This window comes from Macaca fascicularis, chromosome 3, assembly GCF_037993035.2.
Source record: "Macaca fascicularis isolate 582-1 chromosome 3, T2T-MFA8v1.1".
Taxonomy (NCBI): domain Eukaryota; kingdom Metazoa; phylum Chordata; class Mammalia; order Primates; family Cercopithecidae; genus Macaca; species Macaca fascicularis.
Window position 1 is genome coordinate 174,407,335 of NC_088377.1, and position 16,807 is coordinate 174,424,141.

General features: G+C 35.4%; 1 protein-coding gene across 6 annotated transcripts in view; it reads right to left on the reverse strand.

Moving 5' to 3' along the window:
• The window catches only part of CHCHD3 (coiled-coil-helix-coiled-coil-helix domain containing 3), a 293,654-nt gene that overhangs the window by 89,914 nt on the left and 186,933 nt on the right, over nt 1-16,807 (reverse strand). For 2 of the 6 annotated variants that reach the window (XM_045388335.3, XM_005550802.5), the window contains exons 5-6: nt 11,261-11,275; nt 9,975-10,058 (exon numbers count right to left, since the gene is read on the reverse strand). The exons of 2 other annotated variants lie outside the window; for them this stretch is intronic. In XM_045388335.3, the coding sequence (XP_045244270.1) occupies nt 9,975-10,058; nt 11,261-11,275 (99 nt within the window). The remainder of the gene's footprint in view (nt 1-9,974; nt 10,059-11,260; nt 11,276-16,807) is intronic. 2 more of the 6 variants (XM_074036000.1, XM_005550803.5) reach the window with 1 other exon arrangement.

Below are 16,807 nucleotides of genomic sequence, written 5' to 3' on the forward strand. Positions count from 1 at the left end.
ATCTTTGAATAGGGCCTGGCTCACTGTAGGAGATTAATAAATGTGTTTTTGAATGAGTGGTGAACACCAAGGACTCCCTCTAGCTCCCAAAATTCTGATAAGAATGAACAAAGTTAAAATCCTATCTTAGTCTACACAGACAAATTGGATTTGGGTTCCCTTCATTAAATGCTGACCTTACTGTGCAAACCTGCTTTATATGCCAAATTCAGATGTGGGCACTTCTTATTTGATGATGTTATGAGCTAATATTATTTGCAAACATTTTAATGACCAAATATATCTTTTTAACTGAAGCTAATGTGTTGAAACGTAATCCCTTACAGAGGCACAGCTGTCTCATGGTCTGAACATAAAACTGGGATTGAAGAGCACTTTCTAACACAAGCATTGCAATTTCCTTTAAAAAATTTAATATTCATGTACTTTAATTTTTCAGTCAGTAAAATAGGGAAATAGGCATTGGCTGGTCTGCCTAAATGAAGTACATTTGAAATGTATAAATAAACAAGATATCAAGAAGCAAAACAATCACTAACTTTGAAATTGGTTGTGAAGGAAATTCAAAGGATTTAGCCAATTTCAATCTCATACGCAGGAAACATAATGATTTCCTGGCTGTAATATTCTTATCAATAGAAAGAAAGAAGCTCAAAGAAAGTAAAGTGAGTAAATAATTGTTTTTCAAATAAAACAGCCTGCTGAGCCTTCCCAAAATGTACAGAATCTTTAAAAGTGGAATTAATTTTCCCTGGATTTCACAATGCTTTATTTCTCACCTTGTCTTTACACAGTCAAGTGGCATATCATTTTTTAAAACCATCAGGGTAAACAGATTCTAATTATTTTATTGTGTAGCCTTTCAAAAGGTAAAGGAAATGTGGAGAGTTGAGAAACTATGCAACCATATTGTTGGCGTCTCAGCACTTATGATCATTACAAGCACTCACAAAAAAGCAATGCTGGGCTTTAAAGCTGAACTGTATATTATCTCTTTCTCAGAGCCCTGGGGCTATCACTGCAAAGCACAGTAGTCCATTCTCAGCTCTGAATAAAGAAAAGGAAGAGATCATTAAATTATAATTTCCATGCACAATTGGTACAAGTATTTCCTACCAACAGGATTAATATGAAAGCAAGATCCCAGAATAAAGCTGCTCAGCAGAGAGGATGGCAGTTTAGTGTATTGTAAATTTGATTTCACTGAAAGCCCTGACACATCATAATAGTGAAATCCTATTTACTGTAGCAAGCAGGATGGATAATGCTATTTAATACCGCTGTACTGTGTGCCATCAACTCACAGCTTTGTACTCTATGTTCTCATCTTACCTTAAGGTTAATACTTCTTGACAGCCTACATGGTAAATAGAGCCCCAAATTAAGTGCTGATCCCATGATTTGCAAATCTTTCCTCTAAAGTTAGACATAGAAAAACAGTCTCCGGTTAAGGGGATCATTTTACCTGGATGCACTTTTAACAGCTCACCCTAGAAAAAAAGTAAGTCTCATATCCCTAAAGCCAAATTTAAAAAGCAGCTCAAGGTTACCTAAACCATATTTCCAATTCGAATTTCAGAGAGGTTAACAGAAAAGCCAATGCATTTTGAGGATTTGTTGAATAATGAATTAAGGATAAGACCGTCATATCTACTATACTGTACTGTATTGATTTTTTTCCCCAGAGCACAAACTAGGAGGAAAAAAAAATCTTGCTTGCTACTTTTGGAATATCTGCAATAATAAACTTCCTTTAGGAAAGCAGGGGAAGAGTGTAAAATAGTTCCATCTTTGCACCTAAGTTATAAATGTGTCAATTATGTTAACAAAAGATATACTGATACCGGGTCTTATTAATTTTTCTACCGAACAATTAACATCTAAGTGCATTTACTTAAACTATCATTACTTGTTGATGACAAAAAATTGAGAGTAACTCAATGTACACAATCCAAGCCACTTTAATAAAACCTCTGTTGCTTATGACATTACAATTAAAAGTGGTATTAGCTTCTACTAACTTCAACATCCAAACCTGTGGACTATAGAACCTCATCTCTTGTTTCTGTAGCTCTCAGTAACTACAGAAACCACAGGGAACCTGCCCTGATCTCCACATGAATGAGGAAGCCAGAACAAAATTTCCCAGTGTCAAAGGAATAGTACATCTCTCTAGGTTGACAAGTGCAAACTAGTATAACCTACGTAGGCACATCTACCAGGAAGTTACATTTTTAACTATTGTGTTAAATTTACTCTATCACATGGCAGGGCCAAAATGAGTTATCCACATGACCTAAAATCATTGGCAACTGTTTCGAAAGCACGTCCCGGGGGGAAATGTCAAACGGTTTCTTAATCCCACAAACCAAGTTTAAGTAATCTATCTCCAAAAAAGGATTGTTTATCTTTTAGTATCTCAGATGTCAGTAGTCTAATTGTGAATCCATCCTGTATTATTCCCTTGAAAAGGCTGATCCAGCTTCACTCACTGAAATATTTTACAATGATAGACTTCATCTGGTAGTAAAAAAACATAATAATTTCTTCCCGTAAGAAGCACACTGGGCTGACAATAACCTGTTCTACTGTCATTTCTTGTTATTATCATTGTTGGCATTATTTTTTCCCCAAGCTTCACACAGAGGAGCACAGAAGCAAAGGTACTAATTGAGAAAGAAGAAGTCACGCAATCAAAAGCCAATTAATCACACAGATGAGCCCAACACTTTATGATGCAATAAAAGACATGTCATCTGCCATAAGTGAGAGACTTAAAAATTGCTCATTTGATGTAAGCATGACCTTAGAATTTAATTAGCAACTCTCTCCACAGGTGACAAACTAGTAATATACTTCTCTTCTTAGTGGCAATTTATTTTTCACCATTCTCTTTGTATTATTCTCTTTTGCTCAGCTTATATAATTCTCTCTCCATCTTAATTCAGTGGGATTTCCTGCAGTCTGTATGCAAATTGCTGCTGAAATCCAGAGGTGTCTGAAAACTGAAAACAATCCATGCCATGCTGGCATTTATGATTCACCAGATAAGGGATACAGGGGTGTCTAAGACAAAGTTTCTGCCTTTGTGGAACTTCTACTGGATGACTGGGAAGGCAGTCATGAACAAGTTAACAAGTAATGAGTAAACTAATTATAGATCTGGAAGGGTGCTTTCAAATAAATAAATAAATAGGTTGATATGACAGAGACAGGGTTCAGAAGTCTAGTTTCTGATAGTCATTAGGAAAACCTAAAACTTGTAAGGGAGTCAGAGACAGCTATTTAGAGGTGGGAAAGAACATCCCAGGGAACAACAAAGGCAAAGATCCTGACATGGGAGAGAATTTTGAAGGATGATATACACTTAGCAGATCTTCAATACAGTAAGCATATGATGAATAACAGATAATATGTTTATAGACAAGGAGGCGTCTATTGGACTATATGCCATGGAAAACTAGCCTAATAAAATAAGTCTTCCATTTTTTTACATACAGCACATAGAACAATATTTTAAGCGACCAATCTTACAAACATATCTTCATATTTAGGAATGCAAATAAATTGTAAATGCAGTGGGGGAGGTACAGAGAGGAGTTCTCAAAGCAAAAATGCATGCCACATCACTGGGTTATTCAACATTGTATTATACCTAACTAAACTTTCTGATTTCCCTCAGCTCCTCAAGCCAAGAGGGCTTCAGGCTGAGCCAAACCCCATCATTCTCAGGAAAGCCAAGAGCGAAGTGGATTCCATAGAGCAAATCAATTCAAATTCATAATTGAGAAGTTATGCACGCAGAACACATTATCGAACAGCTCAAGTCTTCAACATGTCCTGGGGAGACAAGGCCCTTCATCCTGGAAGACCCCTGGGAGACTGTGGGTTCTGCCCTCTCTGACACGATCACCATGGTCCCTCCCCTCACTTCCCTCCCACAGGACCAACAGACTCCTGAAAAATACACATTCTCCTGAAGAACACGCAACGATCCAGACTCCGATGAAATAACTATCAAAACATTTTGTCAAAAGTTAAAAAAAAAAAAGTTTGCTTTCTTTCCAGAAGATGGAAAGAGATGAAAAGATGGAAAGCAGTATTACCAAAGTATGAGCAAGTGAATGAAGACCTCAAGAAGAAACTTTTAAACTACTTTAATGACTACAAATTTCTTATTTCACCGTGAAAGAAGCACAACTAGATATTAAAATAACTCTTAGGGGTATCATGCTGTAATTGCTAGGTAATAAGACCTTATTCATTCCTTGTTGGTCAAATTTTCCCAGGAAATGCCAAATTCCGGGGAGAAAATTATTCATTTTTGAATGCTTAACACTTTTAGGTTATGAGTAGAATTAATCAAATTATAACGTCAGGACCTAAAAAGTTGTATTAGAAACTGGAAAGAGCTAACTTGAATGACCCAAGAACTAACACTACAATCAGAGGATTTACATACAGAATGAACATCTTCAACTTAGTACTAGACAGCAGCTAAATGCTTAAGCATGGAACATGGCTCAAATCCAGATCTATCATATTTTGGCTGTATGTTCTTAGGTGAATTACTTTAAGCCTTCACCTAAGCAATTGGGTGCACAGCCACACAGGGCTGTTGGTGAGTATAAAATGAGACAATCCATGCAAAGTGCCAATCACAATGTAAATGCTCAATAAATGTTATCATCAGCTATGTTAATGAGGATGCTACAAACAATAACAAAGTATTCAAAGTTAAACTTGACTTTCTCCCAGGATAGAATTAAATTATGAATTTAAATGGTTAGTGAAAAAGATATTAAAACATTTGTGTGTATTTTAAAACCATACACTAATTGCATAAACACGACTTCATAGCATAAGCTTAGAAAATCTAGAATTCATTGACTGTGCTACTTGTAGAAAATACAGAAATATGCAAGTTATGGAACCTCAAAAACCAAAGAAAAACACAGAAAATACAGAAATAAGAAAATGAGCTCTCTGTTCCCAGGACTGTACAAGATAAACACACACAACTAATCACAAATATTATAAACAAAATGTGGCTATCGTAAAGAGGTATAAAGCACTATGGACATATTTGTCAATTATACAACAAACAAAAATAAAGTTGGGAAAAAAATTAAAAATAAAGTTGGGAAGACAAAAAACAAACAGAATTCCTTGAGAGACTTGGAGACTACTTCTTAGAAACACTTAAGAACCTTCTCTTTGAAAGCTGTTCTCAGCTTCCTCTCATCAAATCACCAACCAGGAATTAACACTATCTATGTCTCTTATACTAATACTCAGGAATTAATACTCTCTAAGTATCTTTCAATTAGGCAAAACGCCTGAATGTGATATCTCTAATGTTCACAGAGATGCCACTGATAACTTAGCAACATTTGGCTATGAAATAAGGACTTAAAAAATCTTTTCAAATGGCTTTGACCTTCTCTCTCAGTAAAGTGTCGCTGCTTTTGAAAACTGGTTCTAAAGAGGGTGAAATCAGCGTCCAGTTAAATTACACTTATTACTCCTAACAAGTTAGTGAAAGAAGAAAATTATCTCAGACTCCTGGGTGCAGTGGCCAATATAAATACCTGGGTGGAGGGGGTTCCATTCACACGTGGGAATTATCTAATTAACATAGTTTAATAAAATAGATCCAAGAAGCAAATCAAGCTGTATTACAGAACTAAATGTACTTCACATGTTTAGTGCACTTTGATTCATACTCTCAAAAGAAATTTGCATCAAGCCAATAAAAATGAATAGTTCAAGTCATCAAAAAGTGATAACGTGTACAATTGCTGTGTTAGTTAATCTAGTTGCTGTGCAGATGGTAAGGTTATCTTAGGAATCTCCCTCAGAATGATTCTGCAAAAGACTCATTGATGCTACACCCCTCTCCATTAATGATACACCATCTGGTATCTACTTTATAGTTTCATCACTTCATTTGGTTAAAAGAGGAAAGATATGTGCTTATGTCCACTTTTAAACCACAGGCAACCTGGATTTCCTAGTAAGTTAGATGATTCTGCAAGTTATATTAATACTAGAATCATTATTTCTTACAATACGAATTAATGGATTCAGCATTTTTACACTGTCTAATACAAAAGTGTATGCAGAATTCCTAATACAAACAGTTAGACATTGTAATTTTCACTGCCATCGTAATACAAAAGAAAATCCCTTTACAATCTTTTGTATTATGCCTAGAAAATGCTTCATCATTAGAGACCTAAATGTCTCCCACATATTCCTGGAAGAAATCCAAAGTGACAAAATTCAAGTTGGGTACTTTGAGAATGACAGTGACAAACAAAAACAGGACTGTACAGAAATGGGCAAAAGACACAAGGAAGTTGAATGATATTAATTTTATGATTATCATTATCTTACACACAATGGAAAGTAAGCAGATATTCTTTCATGGCAACAGCTGATATTTGTTAAGCTCTTTCCAGCTTTCAAGGGGCTTGTACACACTCATCTGATCTACCTCCCATCACCATGAAGATGAGCAAGGAACAGAGTATATCCCCATTTTGCAGATAAAGAACCAGACACCACAAGATGACAAAAGCATGCCTTCTGACTCCTTGTCTAACATTCTTTTTATCACATATTACTTACTGTGGAGTTATTAAGTAACAGTAGTGTGTATGTTCCACCTTAGCATTCTAAGCTTACTGGTGCGTCTCAGATTTCAGTTTCAACTGCAGGCTAACTACTTTCCAGCCTGATCTTCAAAAAAGAAAACAATATATTCTGCGTATATATAATTTGACTTTATCATATCGTGTCTATCTAATCTTCTACCACTTGTTCTACTTCATGCCAAAATGCCTAACAGTTTATTTGTTGAGAAGTTGTTGAGCAGGTAAGTTCAATCTGCGAGAAACAAATCCTCTCAGACACTTGTACCAATCAAATTGGTGAGTCTATGAGAAATGGGAGAATATTTGTCAGTGCCTTTTCTTGAACCTGACAATAATTAAAGTCAAGTTTATAAGGTAACTAACATAGTAAAACCTGACGGCAAAGAAAACTGTCATTGGGTGAGGAAAAGCAGGTGCCAGGTGCATCATCTCAAAAACTTTCACTTGCACTCATTTAACGTTTACTAACTCTGATATGGTTTGGCTCTGTGTCCCCACCCAAATCTCATCTCGAATTGTAATGCCCACATGCTGAGGTAGGGACCTGGTGGGAGGTAACTGGATCATGGGTGTGGTTTCCCCAGGCCGTTCTTGTGGAAAGTGAGAGAGTTCTCAGATCTGATGGTTTAAAAGTAGTTTCCCCTGCATATGCTCTCTCTCCTGCCACTGTGTGAAAAAGGTGCCTGCTTCCCTTTCACCTTCTGCCATAATTGTAAGTTTCCTGAGGCCTCCCTAGCCACGGAGAACTGTGAGTCAATTAAACTTCTTCCCTTCATAAATTACCCAGTCTCAAACAGCTCATTATAGCAGTGAGAAAACAGACTAACACAAACTCTAAGCCATGTACAATGCTCTAGGTATAGAAGTAAAACAATTAGTGGGTGAATGGTTACTCTGTGCTACACACTATTACAGGTGCTTTTTGAGTATTGGCTCATTTAACAAATTAGTGAGGTAAGCACTATTAAATCATCACTTAATATATGAAACAACTGAGAGGTAAAATAAGATGCTCCACATTACACAGCAGGGAAATGCCAGGTCAGAAATTTGAATCCAAGGCATCTGACATCAGAGGCTTGTGCTCTAAATCCGAGTTCTGCCCACTACAACCAGGGGGCCAAATCAGGCCCAGTCCCTGTTTTTGGTTTTACATTTTTAAATGGTTGAAAAAAAATTTAAGCAAAATTTTGTGATGTGTGAAAACCATACGAACTTCATACTTTAGGGTCCCTCAATTAGAACAGAGCCACACTCAGTCATTTACAGTTGGCTTTCTCTGATTCCACATTACAAAGGCAGAGTTGGGTAGCTGCACAGAAATCAAATGTGGTGTGCAAAGCCTAAAATATTTACTATCTGGCCCTTTACAGAAAAAATTCCTGACATTCTCTAAACCATTCAATTTTATGCCTATTCAACATCTCTACTTCAATGTCTGAAGTGTCCCAAGCTTAACATATCCGTAATGAAACTCCTGATTTCCTCTACCACCAACATCCCAATCCATATCTTAAGAATTTTCCCCGGTGGAAAAAACCTTCTAGTTATAAAAGCCATAAACCTAGAGTTTGAGTCTTTTGTTTCTTCACTCATGTTCAAAGCCATCAGCAAATCTGGTCAGCTCTACCTTTAAAATACTGAACCACATTTCATTACTTCCCCTGCCGGCACTCAGACCCACACCAGTCATCCCTTTTCCGAATTACTGCCATATTTCTTACTAATTCTCTGTTGCTTCAACTCTTGCCCAAGACAGCATCCAGAAGGCTTGTCTGTTCCCAAATCCCCAGCCTTCCCAAACACGCCAAGTTCACGCCTGCTTCATGGTTTTGGCAATGGTTTGCTTCCCTATTACCATAGGCCTCTTCCCAAATGTCACCTCAACAGAGAGATCTTCCCTCTCTACCCAACTCCATGCCTAAACCCCAGCCCTGGGATTTTTCCCATTTTAGTCCTCTCGAAATTATCATAACCTGCCATACAATATGTATTCTGGTTTTAAATTGAATTTAAGCTCCAGGAAGATAGATGTTTACCTCATTTTCTTCACTAGTACAAAGCTGCTGGCACAAGACCAGGGCCAAACATATATTAGGTGCTTAAGTAAATATCTGCTAAATGAATGAGAAAATGCTCTCTACATTCAAGAGGTACTCAGTTCGGTAACATACGGAGACAGCAAACACATTTAACATGCACATAACTGTACTGAGTGAGGGTTAATATTGTATTTCTTATTTTTTCCTATTTTCTTATCAAATAACATTTTCAACAAATAAAATTTTGAGAGTTTCATTCAAAAGAAAAAGAGAGCTCACTCTGCAACCTCATGGTCTATTAATCTAGATAACCAATTAATCTAAATAACCAACCTACTTTATTGAAGAGGGCACTGATAAGGTGCTCAAACTCTCATTCTTAAACTCACTGCCTTCTTTTGTCCATCTCTGTCCAATGCTAGACCCATGCTGACTTGACACCCTATCGCTTTTTCCTTCTCCTAACTCATGTTTAACTTCTACTATTCAGCTCCTATCCACCTCTCCTGAAGGAGACATTCATTTCTTAACTACAAATGCAGTGAAACTGAGTTTTCAGAAAGAAGATATACCCTGCCAGGCGCCAGTGGCTTATGCCTGTAATCCCAGCACTTTGGGAGGCTGAGGCAGGCAGATCACTTGAGGCCAGGAGTTCGAGACCAGTGTGGCCAACATGGTGAAACCCTATCTCTAATAAAAATACAAAACTTAGCCAGGCATGGTGGTGCACGCCTGTAATCCCAGCTCTCAGGAGGCTAAGGCATGAGAACCGCTTGAACCCGGTAGGCAGAGGTTGCAGCGAACCAAGATCACACCACTGCACTCCAGTCTAGGTGATAGAGTGAGATTCCATCTCAAAAAGAAAATAGCAAAAAAATAAAAGATAAAAGAAAATAAATATATCCTTTAAAACGCTACCATTTTTAAGAGTGTACTAAAGTTTAGTCAACGTTTGGGGGAGATAAGAGTAGCAGTGTACTGTGTGACCTGGAGGCAATGTAGATTCTAAACATATAAAAAAGTATTTGCATTTGGTAGGTCCCAAAGTGGTAAAATGCATCAGTGAACAAATAATGCAACCATTCCAAAGTGACCAAAGAAAAAATGACATTGTTACAGAGGATGAACTACCTACCTGCCTGCTTTGCTTCTTCACTTCCTGGTCATTTTACAACCAGGAAAAGCAGTTGAAGTTCTAATTAATTAATTTTTAAATAAATATACAAGAAAGCAGCAGATGTGGTAATAGAATCAATGACAAAAATAGTCATACCCTCTCCTCCAGTCTAGCCAGCTGTTCTTTGTAGAATGCATCCTGCTTCTTTAGCACTCGGTCTTTCTCTTCCAGCTGCCTAGCCTAAAAAAAGAAATGAGGAATATACTATATCAAGAAAAAGCAGCAACAGCAAAGCAAAAGTCAAGAATAAATTGCATTAGAAATAAGAATACAAATCTGAAGATTCTTGCAATCTATTAGGTCTCTGCCATAGAAAAACATTAAGATGATGATTGCTGTATTTAAATGTAAAGAATAAGTCCGCATTGTATTTTTCACTGTAACAGCTGTGTCCTATTTTGTCCAGATATATTTGGAAATGTCAGAATACAGCACAAAACAGACTCTTATTTAACTTGCCTATCGAAGAGTAATTTCAAGGATTAATATTTTGCACAACAAAACTTTAATTTTATCCTGGGCATAAGATACATGGCTCTTAACCTTTTTTGAACAAAAAAGTAATGCCTAAATAACATTTTGCACATAAATCTTGTTTAAGAACAGTTAATTACCTGCAAATAAATACATACATTGTTCTATTTCCCTTTATGTAAAGAATTAATTGTTATGGAAGAACGGAAACAAAAACTACTATATTTATTCATTTCAATAATTCAAAATAATAATAATAAATAACAATTTAAAGTAATTTAAAAAACTTTAGTTATTGCACTTTCAATTCATAAGATTTTTTAAAATAAAATCAAAACAAGTAAAATATTTTTGGTTCTTTAAAAAATGATGAAGATGGCTACTTATGGATATTTTTCAAGATTTGTGTAAAAAAAATGTATTTCTTAAATTAAGGTTGGTATCTTGAATATTGTGTTTAATTGGCCTTTATCTCTGAGGGATGAGACTTTCCTATATCACTCTGAGTTAGATTTTGTTTTCAACATATTTTTTGCTCAGTGAATGCTGAATATATGCCTGACTACAACTTATAAGAAAATGTGTGTATGTATATATGTATCTATATATATTATATACAGATATATAGGTATATATGTGCGTGTATCTTTTAATTTATATAAACAAAGTATATATATTACTTTTAATATGTAAAGTGTGTATATATATATTTTTTAATTGTATGCATCCAGCCATCCATTAACAAGTATATATTTAGGCATTCCCATCCTTGTGCTACTTTACCAAAATTCTTTCGTTAAATGACCAAGTATTGCCTATTTCAGATGTCAAGGTGCCTGTCTACTCAACTATCTGCTTAGTTTAGGTGAACTACTTGCACATTTATAGGTTGCTGTTTTGCTACTTACTTTGTCTTCAATATCCTGCGGCATGTTAAAAATAAAATAAACAGTTATTTAACAACGTTAAGTACTGTTTTTTCCTAATTTCACACACACACAAAATCTGACGGATAATATTTAAAATGCAAGTCGAAGAAGGTAATGGGGAAAAAATAAAAAGGAAATACTTAACTTGAGACACATTTTAATGTCACTATACTGTTACAGTTTGAATAGAAGATTCAATAAAAAGTACATGCTGCTTGGAAGCATAAGAATAAATAAAAACAAATACAATGTTAAGATTAGATTAAAGTACACTCATATACAAGTATATAATCTATGGCTCCCTGGTACAGCACAGCAAAAATTTTATTAGACTGTTAGGAATATGAAACAAAAAGCAAACGAATTTCAAATCTAATATACATGACTACATAATCTAAAGAGAAAAGACCTCTCTAAATTCAACATAAAAACCCAAAATATAAATAAAGAAAATGAAAAAGAATAGACTCATAAGAAACTCCATAAAACAAAAGCACTATAAAATCCAAAGAAGCAGCAAGTAACAAAAAGAGGAAAAGAAATCCAACATATAACTGGGAGAGTTAACGTTATTAACGTACAGAGAACTTAAAAAAAGAAAAGCCTCATCCCCCACTCCTCTCCCTGCCAAAAAAAAAAAAAAAAGAAATATACACAAACAATATAAACTAGAAATTAACACACAAAAAAATATGAATAATAAACACATGAAAAAAATCCAACCCCACAGCAAATCAGATAGTACAAATTAAGGTAACACGGTGTCTAATATTATTCATTCACCAACTAACAAAAATGTAAAATAAAAATACTCAATATTGGCAAGCATATAAGAAAACAGGCTCTCCTATACACTGCTGGTCAGAATATAAATTGGTATACCCATTTTATAAATCAATCAGATAAAATTAACAACTCTTTAAAATGTACATATGCACTGAGACCTAAAAACACTACTTATGGTACTTTTCTTAAGTACTATATGCAAAGATGTTCATGATAGGGCTTTTTAGACTTCATTACAAGGCTGTTTAGAATTGCAGCGAAACAAAAACAAACCAATGGCTAAATGAAATATGTTCTCAAAGTATACCACGTAAAAAAGAAAAAAGCTATATAAACCAACAGGCAGTATAACCTCTTTTTTTGTAGGGAAGACGAAGAGAAAAAACAAAAACAAAAGACCCCCCCAAAAAAACAGAAGGATATTTTACAAAATGTCAACAGAGGTTACAGCAGAATGGTAAACTTATGGGTGGTATCTATTTTCTTATTTTTGCTTCTTCATATGTTCAGAATGAAAAACCAACATACTTAATAGTCAAGGGGCAAAAGGAAGAAATTTTTTAAGGTGAGGAAATGAATGGGTTTCTTGATTGTGGTGGTGGTTACATAATTATATGCACTTGTCAAAACTCATAGAATTGTATATCAGAAAGAATGAATTTAACTACATAAATTTTAAAAATGAATATAAATTAAGCATACTAAAATTTATAATAATAACTATAAATGTGTGAATGTGTGTATAAATCATTATTATCATTAATTTTCTTATGTGGCCAATTTGACTTCCAGGCATTCAATCCTAGCAAATATTAAAACAAAAGAGTATTTACATCTAAGAAAATGCAACGAGCATTATTTAAAGCAACAACTAAGAGTGAACAATAAAGGTTTGGGTAAATAAGAATCTGGCAATAGGATACTGATTATAAAGATTTTGATCCAGCCATATAATGAAACAGTAAGAGTCCTTGAAAGCTGATATCTTAATAAAAAATTAAGTTTTTAAAACTCAGAATGTTAAGTGAGAAAAAAACACGTCATAAAATAGGGTGTGCCCTAAGTTCCTAATTTTGCATGAGAAATGGGGGAGGGAGGAGCAGAAGGGAGGGACGGAGAAGGTGGAGTACTTGTTTATATTGACATGGAAAAAAGTGTAAAGTATGGTAAGATGTTATAGTAGTTATGACATACGCAGTGGGATATATTATTTGGACTGTTTCTTATTTCCTATAATGAACAGTTATTATTTCTGTAATCAGAAATAAAATCTTTTAAATATCAATATTACTCATGTTTACACTTGACTATGAGATGGAAATATAGCACTGAGGACATCTAAAAGAGTGACCTATTAAATAATTATATTAACAATTCAAAAAATTTGTTTTAACAACTTGAACAGTTATAGATAGCATGGAAATTGTATTGCCTACTAAATCCTGAATGTATCAGCACCTGGTTTTCTCCCCCATTCAATATATGGCATTATCTACACTGGATATTAAAACACTCAGACTAGGTAATGTTCCTTTTGTTCACACAGTGAGATTTTTTAAAATGCAAAGAAATCATAATGGACATTCCATTATCATTATTTAGAAAACACTACACTTGAGCCTACTGAGGACACTGCATCAATCAACAAATTTAATTTTGAAAAGCTGATTACAACCTAAATAAAGGATGTACAGATATATGCTCACTTTTCTAAGACATGATCCTTGAAAAAGTTTAAAATAACATGTCCAAAGTTCAGATGTGTACACTAAAGACCAAAGAGGGGAATATTTCCTAGGACCCAACACCACCAAATTATAGGCCAGCAGCACACATCTTTCCCTGGACTGCAAACAGAATCAATAGTTTGAGATCCACTGGGAAGAATAACAAAGTAAGAAACATGGCCACAACACTTTAATAGCCCATTGCTTTGAAACAGTTAATATGATGCTAGGAGGAAAAGTCACACGATATGAATCCTGAAACTTAAATAAGCCTAGAATACATTGACTAAGCTAATAGCTGCTGAGGATGGGGAGTCACATTCAACTTTAAAAAAGTAGTAAACCTACTGCAAGGAAATAAAACTCCGTAGGGCTCTCTAACAGAGAATCATTGTAAATGAACAAATAAAAACAAAGAGGATTACAACATTATTTATTGATATAGAATCTATCTTGGGAAAAAAATAATATAAAACATTTTTCCCCATCTGCTATTTGCTATTCCTAGAAGAAATAAGTATAGAATAGTTTTCAGATCTTGCCAGATTTGGGATAATGTGACTGGACTTGAAAATGTGACACAATGTACATAAGTGGATCATTATGGAAAACTAGAGTATCCCATAATGCCAGAACACAAAAAAAATATGGAAATCAAGTTTAAGGAACCCAACACAAACATTTTGATGTCTTAACTTGGTGTTGATAGCTAGATTAAAAGTGAAGTACGTATGTTTACTTCCTTAAAGACTTGTCTCTTTTCAGAATGGACTTGAAGGTGCTTTACAACAAGGGGTATAATAAAGTTTATACAAAAGAAAACTGGGATTATGAATATAACATACTGCGCTGATAGGAACTTTACCTTCCCATGAATAGTCCAGGCTAAATCTTCATAGCACAAACTTTTCGGCATTACTACACCCTTTTAACCCTGGTTGCTCCTGGGGACTCAGGTGTGGCACCAACTGCATGGCACTGGGAACTCGGTGACATCATAATCACTTAGCACAGATAATGAAATGTTACTTTGTATATCAAGCACAAGGCATGTTAAGGCAAGGTTCTATGCTACGGGAAAGCTTGTATATTTTAAATGACAAAGTTCCCTGAAATGTCAGTATCCAATTTTTAATAGCTCAGTGTAAAAAACAAAGCAGGTACCTATTCAACTTTCCATGAGATAACACTATGAAGCCAGAGATTACCAGGATTTAGAAAAGACAACAATGCTCTAACAACATAAACAGGACATCCCTATAACTATATGTCCTTTTATTCTAAATCTTTTAACAATCTGAAGCATACATATAAAGAACTGAGAAAGATTAATCTTTCACTATGATATGGATAATCTACGGTAGGCAAAATCTATTTTACAACTCACATAGGCAGATGAGCAAATAACAGTAGGAAAAAGACCTTTATTTATTGTCAAAACTACATATGAGGTGCAATATATACGAACCTAATAAAATTATATGCTGACATAAAACAGAAAAAGAATTGAAATATCAAAGGAGGCTGAACCATAAACTTGTAAGGTAATATTGCATTTAGAAGCTGTAAAACATGATCGCTGTGAATATCAATTAGCCATAACAGAATAATTAAAGTAGCCATGTATGCAATTAATTGAATTCTAGACTTTCGTTAGGAGAAATTACATAGGGTTCACTGAGTCTTTACCAAGTGGCATTAATAAACAAAGAATTTTACTTTCAGCACTGTTTTCCAAACCATACCAGAGGGTGACCTTCAGTAGGGTAACTCATCTAGGTGAACTTAAAGGATGTCCAACCTATTATACTTTTCAATGAGGCATAAGCATCAGCTATAAGCAGACCCCAGCTTGAAATGTTAAACTGCACTGATGTCCACTAACGCTATAACACCTAATGGAAGGTGAACATAGACCAGAGAGATGAAAGACAAAAGTCCATTCTTCCAATATACTTCCTTATCTGAAGTCTGGAACTCAAACCCAAGCACCCAGGATTAGATCAGGGCAGTTGGTGTTGGTGTTTGTTTTGTCTTCCCCTTCTCAGAGTTTCAAGAGACCTGATCGACATTTTAAACTTTTTCATACTAATAACATAAGGAAAACAGTCAACTGATTATGTCCTTTGCCACACAGGGGTATGATATAGTTTGGCTCTGTGTCCCCACCCAAATCTTATCTTGATCTGTAATCCCCATAATCCTCACATGTGGAGGAACGGCCCAAATGGGAGGTGACTGGATCATGGGGGAGGATCCCCCTGCTATTCTTGTGATAGCGAGTGGGTGCTCACAAGATCTGATGGTTTTATAATTGTTTAATGGTTCCTCCTTCACACGCTCTTTCACTCTCCGGCTGCCTTGTGAAAACGTTTCCTGCTTTCCCTTTGCCTTCCGCCATGATTGTAAGTTTCCTGAGGCCTTCCCAGGAAGCGCAACTGTGAGTTAATTAAATCTCGGGTAGTATCTTTATAGCAGTGTGAAAATGAACTTATTTCATTTTTACACTGCTATAACGATTTAGCAGTGTGGTACCAAGGTAGTGGAGCACTGCTATAAAGATAGAGAAAATGTGGAAGCAAGTTTGGAACTGGGTAATGGACAGAGGTTGGGACAATTTGGAGATCTCAGAAGATGACAGGAAGATATGGGAAAGTTTGGAACTTCTGAGAGACTTGTTGAACAGTTTTGACCAAAATGCTGATAGTGATATGGACCATGAAATCCAGGCTGAGGTGGTCTCAAGATAGAGATGAGGAATGTACTGGGAACTGGAGCAAAGGTGACACTTGCTATGGTTTAGCAAAGACACTGGTGGCATTTTGCCCCTGCCCTAGAGAACTGTGAAACTTTGAACTTGAGAGAGATGATGTGAAATGGGAACTTATGTTTAAAAGGGAAGCATGGCATAAAAGTTTGGAAAATTGGCAGCCTAATCATGCAGTAGAAAATAAAAACCTATTTTTCTGGGGAGAAATTCAAGCCAGTTGAAAAGATTTGTAAGAGTAACAAG